Genomic DNA, 11,574 nt, shown 5'->3' with positions numbered 1-11,574 from the left:
AATTCTCTCGGAACTCCACCAGAGTTCCAGCATGGAGCCACGTGGACGTGGTAGATTAAGACTAAATCGTTCATAAGCATCCGATGGACAAGTTACCGTGCCACTTAAGCCAATTTTTTAACTTGCCGTACTAAAATGCTCACCCGTTATAATTTCTTTTTATGTCAAGTGTTATTACTTCAAAAGAAAAAAATGGTTAAGTATACTTTGTTAGAGCAAATAGTTTCTGTTTTTGTAATTTATCCGCTTTAAAGAAGATTTAATAGTTATTAACCACGTCAACGTGGGTGGCAACACGTTAAATCTGTCGAATGGAAAATATTGAAGCCTCTTGAGTTTAATGTGCCTCCTCAACTATTAAAACTGGACACCTAACCTTTCTATCTGCTTTCACTATTATTTTCATCTCAACGAGATATTAAAAATTAGACCTTGATCAAATATGTTTTGACAGTTTGTTGTGCTATATTTTTCTCTGAAATCATGCTATGGCTCTACGGAAATATTTATAACTGTCTATCGGATATATTCCTAGATGCATTATATTGTTCTTCTACACTACGAAGTACTTCTTTTTAATTAACTACTGCAGTTTGTTCTCTCTACTGAGTTTTTCTATCAGTGTCCGTTACTCCATTGCACTTTGCTTATTGTTATCTATTCCGTACTAAAGTATTGTCCATTATCTACTACATATCTGATTGTGGCATTTCTTTGTGGTCGACTCCTTGAGCGACATCATGAGCCCACCAAGAATTCTACTGCACATTTTTTCCATAGTACTATTTCGCATATTTTTCCTTCTAATTTTTTATGTGTTTTCTCCGATTTGCTTGCTAATATAGTTGTCAGTAAAACTAATATATATGAAGCCGGCCAAAGAACAGAAAACTCAACAAATTTTAAAATCAAAACACGTGAAAAAAACATTTTAAGAAATCAGAAAAGAAATATGTCAGGAGAAAAATTAAAACATGGTATAGACATAAAGTGGGATTTAAATTTTTTAGGAAAACGGCAAGTAAAATCAACGAAATTTAGCTACTCTCTCCGTCTCATATTAAGTGACTCCAATTTGCCAATATATGGATGTATCTAAACCTAAAATGCATCTATATACATGTAATAAAAAGTCACTTAATTAATATGAGACGGAGGGAGTACATTTTACGAAATTGCACACATATGTTGAACAAAAGAACGATGATACATGTACCACAAAATACGTACGATTTAGTTACAATTAGACTAATCTGATTTTGTAGGCCTAGAAGATTAGAAATAAACTCTCACCTGATTCACTCATGCGTAACAAAAAATTGCAGCAATATTCATCGTACATGAGGCACTTCCATGAACAAAATCAATCGCAGAAACAAGGTCTGATAAAAGTTCACACAATGGATGAATCTGATAAAGCTTCAGAATCAAATACCTTCCTAACAAACAGTGCATTTTTCAGAACTATCATGGGTTAGCTAACCTCAGTTAGTGACTAATATTCACAGCTAAAAAAATAACCATACTGTATTACTGAAATTATCATCAGGCTTCTGCTCTTTGAGCTGATCCTGCGGCTCTAATGACTAGGAATTGTACAGCTTCTTGGTTTCTATGACAACAAACCGTGTAGCAATCAGATCTAGTGTACTAGCAATCTGAAATCATGCCTTTCCTTTCCATGATCTGTACACCAATTCTTCTGTACACTGGTCAAGTGCTACAACAAACCCAGCTGGCCGCCCTTGATGTCCTCCTCTGCAAGCTTCTCAATCAACAGCTCCATTGTATTGATGTATTTGGGCATGTAATGTTCCCCTACCATGGACCTCCCCAGGCGAATCTTGCTGTAGAGATGTCTAGGTGTCTCGTACAGGGCGACAACGTCCTGCTGCCCCCCTTGATCACTTGTGTTTGGCTCTGCAACTGGCAATGCAACCATGTGCAGGATTCTTCCTGGAGGGTATAGCTGGAGGGAATCTTCAGAAGGGCTTGACGATGATGACTCCTTATGCTTATCGGTCAAGGATTCTAGAATCTCCATTGGCTGGCCTTCATCTATTCCTTTCGGAGATGATTCGTTCTCGTCTCCGTCAGTATCTTCAATGTTTAACTCCCCAAAAGAAATTGAGACTAGCTCTGCAGCAGCTGCTTCAGTGTCCGTTTTTTCAGTTTTGACATCAACATCAGTTTGATTTGTCATGTCCTGAGTATGTTTTGCAGGGTCAATAGTCTGGTTCTGTGCAGAAACACATGACCAGCAAATGAGAGTGGAGCGTTTCTTAACCACACAATGGACATCCTCTGAAGATTCAGTCTCAACCTGGCAAATCAAACCATATGACAGAATAATTCAGCAACAAGACTGTTCATCTGTTCTAAAAATAGTGCTGGGAAGAACATATTTACTATACCTTAGAAGTGGGAGGCTGCAGCATATCGGCATCTACAACTCTAGATCTTGGGTCAGATATGAAGGGCACATGAGATCGCATGAAGCTCACAGAGCGGTTCACGAAACCTAAGAATCTAGTCTGATGGATTTGTTCACGAAGTTCATGTACCCATGATGATGCCATAACCTGCCATAATTGACCCCAACAGTAAATATATGATGCTTTTACCAGGCAAAAACATTCTATAGGAACCACTTCACTTTTAAACAACTACCTATAAACGAGCTCACAAATTAAGGTGGCTGAGAGGTACCTCTTTACGGAGCTTGGCAGTTGAAACTCTGCCAAGAGATGGCACTACATCATTTCTATTGACAACAGTTGTAATGAAGTTTTTACCAGACTCAGCCAAATCCCATGTCATGCAAGCAGCTGAACAGTAATTGTAGAGACAATGTCAACATGTCACACATATTATCGTAATTTCATACATCATGATTTTGCAGCATCAAGAAAAGAACAGTGAGTTCCTTACATTACAGATGTCAAAAGCTTATACATCAATCGAAAGTTAATTATTTTGGATATGTCAGTCTGTAGATATATATATCTAAAATATCATATCATCATCGTCGTCGTCGTCATCATTAAGCATACATTTGATTTGTTTTTGGTTATTTTCTGTCACCATTTGGTTCTCATTACATGAAGAACAGCATATATATATTTTCCGGTCATCAATTAGAGGTCACAGGCTTACAAGTTCCAACATATGAACATAAGGGACCTGTCATTACAAGTTACTACTCCCTCCGTCCCATATTAAGGCCGAAATATTACATGTATCTAGACATATTTTAGTATATAGATACGTTCATATTTAGACAAATTTGAGTCACTTAATATGGGAGGAAGGGAGTATATTTCTGTAAGGAGCCAATACATCTTTCTAATGATGGACAAATTCACAAGTGCAAATGATTATTTTGTCACATTATATTAGATAAGGAGCAGTAAACCTTTTATGTCATTGTGCTTAAAAACATACCTGGCCCAAATGCGATACATGTGGCTGATGATAACTTATCATTCTCACGTAGAATGTATGTCAATAATGCCGCGATACCAGCACCCATTGAATGCCCAATGATCTGAAATAACAAAAAAAATGCTGTGATTGAGTTAACAAACAAAACTAAAATAAGATTTGTATGCAGCACACAAGTATCAAGCATCATGTACTTTGAGAAAACTCTAGTACCAGGAGCTGCCAGACTAGATGGAAGATCCATAAGGAACAAAACAATCCAGCTTGTAGGTTGGAAATAACATGAAGCACAAACATTTTCAAATCATTTTCTAAATCTTTTTAGGGTTCTCTTAACAGATGCGGATTAGATAGAAATGCACTGCTTAGCTTAATAAATTAAACTAAATACTAAATTAAATATAGCTGTAAATTGGTACTCCCTCCGTTTCATAATTCTTGTCTCAAATTAGCCCAAAAATGGATGTGATACATGTAATATTTCGACAAGAATTATGGAACGGGGGTAGTAGAAAAGAAGTGGCTCATTTAGAAGATGTGCAAAGCATATTTTTCACTCTCATTAGCTGTTGCTTCTACTAGTGTCTTGTAGCAATAACATTTTTTAACCCCAGAGTGCTTTGTTTGGGCCATGCTTAATTTTTACCTGTCTCCCTCAGCACTCAAGAATTCTAGTTAATCCATAAGGGTAACTTATGTATACGAGTAAATCAACATTTTTAACTTTGGCTGTAAGCTAAGCAATTTCATTTCTGTAGTGGATATTTGGTTGTTACAAGTTGCAGTTCCATCTGTTGTGAAATGTGTGTCAAGGTGAAGCTATAAGCAAAGAAGCCTTGTTTGGCAGTGTATCCCTGTCCTAAGGAGAGAAGGGTAAATCTATAATCTGCATCATAAAGTATTGTCTAAATTGTTGATGAGTGTCACTGCTTTTTTCTGTGTCTCGAATTAAAGAAAAAAAGGTTCTAACTGATTATTTTTCAAGAGCATGTGCTTTTGACAATACATAAAATGATTAATTTTCTGTACTGCAGAACATTAAAGCATCTGTAAAGAGTCAGAAAACTGCAATAAATTACCACAATCTTGTAGTCTGGGAATTGGACCACTGCTTTACTGAGGCAAGGAATGGCCTGGTTTGCAATCCAGCGAGCCGCTGCACCCATTCCACAATGTGCATATCCCAGCACTACGTTGGATACAAGGCCATCTTTAGCCACAACATGATGAAATGGAATATCTGCTCCAGTTGCTGCTGTCAACCGTTCCTTGACACTAATAGCCCCTCGAATAAAAAGGAGAAAGCATTTGGTACTTCTATCACGCACAACTGTGAAGGCAGGCTTCAGAAACTGCACAATAGGACATAATCTCAACCAAGATGTGCTGATATATAATCTGTACTAAAAGGAACAGCAAATATATTGACACACCAAAAACTTTAGTGTGTAGATAAAAATCTGAGTAAATTTTTAAACAATGGAGCATTGTCTAGTACAGTGGTACTTACGCACCCTGGCCTTAGATTTCTTGATAAGAACATCACTTTCATCACATCCGCCAAACTCCAAAAACACTTTATAGGGCTTCTTTGAGAAATACATGCATAACCTCATATATCTGAGCAATGAAATCAGCTCCTCCCTTGCCCCAGACCCTCCCAGTGGTACAGAATCACTCCCAGCATACTCATGCTGCAAATTACCCTGGTAAAGAAAAATCATAAGTCATATGCATGCTAAAATATGTACTTTACCAACATTTCCCATAAAAAGTTGATAAAAGAGGAAGACCAGCAAATAACCTAGTGTGTTGTTCTGATCCTTCTGGAGTGCAATTTGTTTAGCAGCTAATTTTTCTCTAAAGTTAGGTACACAATTTCAAACATAATAATTGCTTCACTTTTACAGTACTGGAGCCTAAATTAATTAAAGCAGGAAACAGAGTGCTCCATTCTTTGCAGTATAAAATGATTTTTTATTCAAGATTGTGGATTCCAATTTAAGGGGAAGGCTAAGACTTAAAGTAGCGGCAACGCACTGAAAACTAAGCATTGCACGATTGAGCTTCCTTCAAGTGACCTAGTAGGCAAACAGAACAAATACTGCTAAATATCTATTCCCTCCGTTTCTAATGTCCTAACTTTGTCCTAACTTATTTAATATTCTAGATGCTAATACATTTTTCTATAAACTCGGTCAAACTTTAAGAAGTTTGACTTAGGACAAAGTTAGGACTCGTTACATTTAAGAACAAAGGGAGTATATCCAAAAGAGGACCTAACTACTACTCATTCTGTTACATATTATAAGACGTTTTGGTGGGTTGGTTTAGCTTGCCATTATGTTTTATAGTTCGGAATGGAGGGAGTGATATCTATTTTAAAAAATAACCAAACTTTCCAAAAGACGGTGGTGGGAAGGGAGGGAGGAGCAAAAATACTAATTCAACCCTTAAAATTAGAATGTTTACACAAATTCTTCAATTGGTTCTCGCATCGATTCTTCATAGTCTATTTTTCCCTAGATGCTTCTAACAAGTAGTAATCCAGCAACCAAACATATGTTACAATCAATTAGGTAATCTATGTAATTAATCTTAATCGTGTTCCTGCACGCTTCATAGCTAGCAGGTAACAATCCAACAAAGAAACAGACATCACATACGAGCTAATATATTCAGTGATAAATTGATACTTCCTCCGTTCCATAATTCTTGTCGAAATATTACATGTATCTAGACGCTTTTTAGGAATAGATACATCCATTTTGGGGCTAATTGGAGACAAGAATTATGAAACGGAGGGAGTACTAGATAACATTCATAGAGTCACGGTCATAGATTATCCAGTAGTCGATAGCGTCAACCAACTAAACTTTCCTTAACCTTAACATTAAGCAAATCAAGCATCAAAAGTGACAACCCACACATACAGAGCCATTCAGCTTAATATGGGCATGAGCACCCACGTATAAGCTCTAAAAGCTAGAAGCTCCTACAATTATTATTATTATGATACAATTAAATTATGTCCCATAAAAATCAGCAAAGCAAATTCCGATAACAGAAATAATAAAATCCACTAGAATATCTGAGATTGCTTCCTACTTTCTGTTTCTGTACTAACCATGGACGCTGTAATCGCAATAAAAAACAGACAAATGACAAAAAAAAATCACGGTATGAAAATGATCGATTAACTCAAGAGCATATTTCGTTTTCTTTGCTTGCAAGCAAGTAGTACGAGAATGCTGCTTTCCAAAAAATAAATAGAAGGGGAATATCACCTTGAAAACTTTCGCGCAAATCCAAACAAGATAAAAAGTAACAGCGACAATATTGACCAAGAAAAACCCCACGTACGTACGGAAGCAACCAATCCTCTCCCCTGTACGCACCACCGCAACAGAAACAGAGAAGGGAAGCGAAAAAAATCTCGCGCAAGAACGGAGAAAGGTCAAATTTCTCCTTCGCGTAACGTCGGCGACAGAGCTACGGTACTAACTACATACAGTGATCAGCAATTGAGCAGAGGCTCGCGCGCACCTGCTGCCGCATGTAGAAGTTGATCCCGAAGGCGAGCTCCCCGAGGGGCCACTTGCCGAGCGTCTCCCCGTAGGCGAACCGCACGGCCCTGGCGGCCTCCGCCACCGCCTTGCCCCACCCTTCCGGCGCCCGCTCCGGCGCCCACCGCCGCCGACGCCCCCGCGCGCGCCGCCTCGCCTTCCGCTCCTCCTCCTTCCGCCGCGCCCTCGCCGCCGCGGCCGCCGACGACACCGCGGAGGCTATCATCTCGTCCTCGGTGGCGCCCCTCCCGCCGTCGACGTCCCCGCAGAGCCGCCCCGACAGCACCAGGTACACCAGCACCGCCGTGCCCGCCGCCGTCGCCATCCCCGGCGAGCCCATCGAAGCACGTACGGGGGCGCCCCCCTCAGAGGAGAGCTGCAGAAGGGACAAGGGAGAGGGGGATAGTCGTCGCCTCGTCGTGTTGGAAGCTGGAACTTGGAAGGAAACAGGAGGGGCGTTGCTGCGGTTTGCCGGCGGAACGGCTAAATTGAAGGGAGAATGTTTGGGGAAAGACGCTTTTGCCCGCCCGGGCCCCGCCAAGGGACGTCTTCGTTTTTTTTTTCCTAGCACACCGGCGGCGACCGCGACTTCTTGCTTGTTGATGAAGTCTAGGACTTCGGCGAATCGCAGGTTGGATGATCCCAGGCTTAAACTTTAAGTTTTCAAATCTGGAAGTTTTCTCAACAATGGACTAGGAAAGAATAGAAAGTACTAAGAAAGTGTGTGTGTGTACTGACTCTTGGGTCAAATGGTCATGGAAAAATTCGAGAAACTCTTATAATGTTGCTATGGAATCAGTTGACTGTTACAGAATATTTCTGAACCAAAATAGATGTACACATGAAGAAAGAAAATATGACCATCCTCTTGAAACTAAAATGTGTGAAATGAAAAAAAGAACTGATATATAGTTAGATCTGTTTTTAACTCATTCTTTGGAATGAATTTTGGCACGATGCTTGATAACATCATTATTCAACCAGCTGTATTTCCTATAAAAAAATTGTCGCCATTTGGCATGGTTTAAGCGGGTGCAGTCATGAGAGTGTGCCTATGGTGCAAAGGAATCCTTAATGAAGGATTCCTTTGCACCAAGTTTTATATGCAAACTTATTTGGCTTTGTTCTAAGAAAGAAGTTGGCTTCAACCTCTTTGAGCAAGGTTCCTCTCATTTAATATTGTGCAAATGAATTCCATATGATTTTAATATGTAATTTTATGTTCTTTTTGTTCCTACGTCTCTTGTAGTATTTTCGTACAAATCAAAAGGGAATCCTAGTGTTCCATGCTTTCCTAGGTGTTCTTTAAGTCTTTGAATTGAGCCTAGCTATACCAGTTTTCTCGTGCATCTTAATCATGTCATCAAACTATATTGCGCATAAGAACATCATTCCATTTAATTTATGATTGTGAGTTGAATTATTAGCATGCACATGCTTTCTCTTAGACGGTTAGACCAAAGGTTCCAAGAGCCTGGCTTTAAATTAATAAATCCCCAAAATGACCGGACAAACCATACAACGTTTGCATGCACATGCTTACCGCTCACTACTATTGCCATCTCAGGCAAGTAAGGATAGGCTTTTAGCTCACGTCTAACAAATAAAACACAAAGAGCTTTTAGCTAACCTCACATCGAACATAGCTCTTCGTAGCTTGTACTACTTGTCGTCGACTTGCTGATCCGTCCTAATACGGACGCTGCGATCATTCCTCTTCTGTCCTTAATGGTAAAGAGAGAACCTAACATGGAGCTAGGATGCTAGCTAGTCCCAAACACATGTTTTAAATTGCAACAAACAAATGCGGTTTCCGGGTGAAGTTGATCTCACTGCTTAAATGTTTGTCCTGCACTCATGTGGATTTCACAATAAATTTCTGGATTTGGTCCGCTCGCTAGTCAATTGCATGTCAAAATTAGAACTCTCGAGACATAAATTGTATATTATTTTATAAAATATACTCCGTATTAATTAAATTAATGGTTAAGGTTGAATTCTGTAGACTATATTGATATCAAAACTATGGGTATTAGGGAGCAGCTTAATTCCAAGGAATTAGCTATGTTTGAGTTGGATGGATTATGATAATACAACTTTTTTCGACCAACTTTAGTCTATTGTACTATTGGGCCAACTGACCATTTCCTCTTTCATGGTTATTTCCTCGTACGTACTAAGATTTAACAATCTCAAACTGACCGAACACATCGCCCTTCGTAAACAAGCTTGTACATACTACAAATTCCGTTTGTGTTGAGCCATTTTTTTGGACTTGGTCTAACCCGGCCAACCAAACAAAGGATGTTCTTAATATTTTTGTTTTAGATTCTCTGCAAGGGCACCCTGGTCATTCCATACGGCAGGATGCTGCTGCTGCCTGCCTTTCTCTGAAAGCTGGAATCTGCGATTGGTGAAGGAGAATACTGAGGAGAATATGCATGGGATGAAAGCTCTACAATGGCCTGTGGCCCCACAGCCCGGTGAAGAAGAAGATAAAGGGTTACACGCTACCACGCATCCGCAATTACTCGATTTAATTAAGAGATCTCTTCAATTAACAAGTTATTGTGCGGAGATCAGCTTGGATCAGGCCGTGTGATTTGGGATTTTGGGGTTTGCAGCAGCAGAGAAGCTAGCTAGCTCATGCCTGGGGGCAAGGTATAACCCTGGAGGAATCGTGTATATTCTCTCGGTATCTCTCCGTTTTTATGCCTGGATATTCCATTCTTGCAGGCTTGGATTTGAAATCCCAGTGATTTGATTGACAAAGCAAAATAAGACAAAAAAAAGAGAGAGTAGCTTCGATTGATTGAACTACCTCTACTTCCTCTCCTTTGGAAAGTGCAGAACACATTTTTTTCTCACGAAATACCATGTGAGCGTACTGTCAACTCGCAATTTGGTACACGTGTTCTGCGTCCGGGAACACGCGCTCTCAAGTAAAAGAAAATGATTTTAAAATGTCAGTTCTTTTTATTAAGTACTCCTGTCGGTGTCCCCTTTCTCTACACCTAAATTTTTTGAGATTTTTTTTTGCACTATAAGTAAATCTAGTACGGAGTACTTAAGAACTGCTTTTAGAGCACTGAGTTTTCTTTTTTTGCCAAAGGCTTAACTATTTCTTCCAGAAAACTTATATGCATACAAAAGAAAAACTTTAGAATTTCTCGTGTCATTCACTAGCAATTTGGGCACCCATATAACAGGGTAATTCAAAAATCTGCACCCATGAGCACGCGCTCTCAAGTAAAGAAAATGTCTACCGTACCTGAAAAAAAAAGTAAAGAAAATGTCAATGTAAAAGAATTACTCATGCGCGTATTCGTGTCCCCTTTCTGTACATCTAAAATTTTGAAGGAAAAAAATAACTTTTGCACTCTATGTTGAAAAAGGAAATCTAGAAACTAAAACCTGAATTTTTGTTCCATAATCTGCTTCCAACAGCACATCACCTGCTCCCTCCGTCCCATATTAAATGTCAAAATATTACGTAAATCTAGAGTATTTTAGTATCTAAATACGTCGTATTTAGATAAATTTGTATCACTTAATATGGAAAGGAGAAAGTATAATAATGATTCTGTTTCATGTGTATACACCATCTCATCTCGTTATCATCAAGACGCTGATGCTGTTTCATAGCTAAACTGAGCTGGAAAGACAGTTAGCAGCTAGCAGACATCGAGGCGTGCCATCACGGCTTTGGAGCTGGCCTTCGATCGATCGATGGCAATGATTTTCCTCTTCACGAACGAAGGTACGGGGATAATCTCAATCCCTGTTTAGTGTGGTTGGGAGCTGGAATTCTGGTCGGGATAGTGGGACTGAGCCATTCTGCTGTACCCAGTGTACAGGGCGAGTTAAAAAAATGCTTACTTTCTCAACGGTCGGATATTTTTAGGTGCAGCACGTGCACGCAATTTTTCCGAATGGACGTTTTAAAAAGTCATGGAATGTTCTAACAACAACGATACTATTAACTGAGGAGTATTATTGACCAAACCATCTACGAAGTACTCTCTCCGTCCCATAATTCTTGTCGCTGTTTTAGTTCAATTTTATACTAAAACAACGACAAGAATTAAGGAACTGAGGGAGTATATTGCAACGAGGAGAATATGTATCCTAGGATTATGTATCTTAGGATTACGTGGGTTTTATGTCCGGCTTGCTACTGTGAGCCTGAAGCTACATGTATAGTACGCGATATAAATGTAATGCTTTTAACAGTCCCTCACAAATTCAAGGTGGATCTGAAACATTTAGTTTGAGAATTTGAAAGATCATGTTGTTCTCTAGTTTGTGCCGTAGTGAAAAAGTTTACCACTTGAATGTCTGAAAAGGGAACATATTTTTCTTTTTGAACGGGGAAAAGAGGAACATATTGAAGATGAATGGTGGATTGTTGGCAGTACGAGTGCATGAATGATGCATCCACACCAATTTGTTCGGTCAGATCATGTTGACTGGATCGTTTGCATTTCTGGAATAGCATTAGTATTATCATAAAGATTGGATTTGGTTGTATCATGAAACACCAAAGTCAGCCAACAACGATTGG

The 11,574-nt window shown here is 39.3% G+C and overlaps 1 protein-coding gene across 1 annotated transcript; it reads right to left on the bottom strand.

Annotated features, from left to right (window-relative positions):
* Positions 1 to 1,330: 1,330 nt before the first annotated feature.
* Positions 1,331 to 7,482, bottom strand: LOC100836176 (sn1-specific diacylglycerol lipase alpha). The gene is made up of 7 exons (XM_003575476.4): positions 6,991 to 7,482; positions 4,959 to 5,150; positions 4,524 to 4,796; positions 3,445 to 3,547; positions 2,710 to 2,828; positions 2,415 to 2,582; positions 1,331 to 2,323 (listed from the first exon to the last, which is right to left on the bottom strand). The coding sequence occupies exons 1-7, from the start codon at positions 7,348 to 7,350 to the stop codon at positions 1,721 to 1,723; spliced, it is 1,818 nt and encodes a 605-aa protein (XP_003575524.1). The 5' UTR covers positions 7,351 to 7,482; the 3' UTR covers positions 1,331 to 1,720.
* Between the last annotated feature and the right edge of the window lie 4,092 nt (positions 7,483 to 11,574).

Source organism: Brachypodium distachyon, chromosome 4, assembly GCF_000005505.3.
Source record: "Brachypodium distachyon strain Bd21 chromosome 4, Brachypodium_distachyon_v3.0, whole genome shotgun sequence".
NCBI classification, from domain to species: Eukaryota; Viridiplantae; Streptophyta; class Magnoliopsida; order Poales; family Poaceae; genus Brachypodium; species Brachypodium distachyon.
The sequence above is the reverse complement of the archived record's forward strand: the minus strand, read 5'-3'. Positions and strand labels throughout refer to the sequence as shown.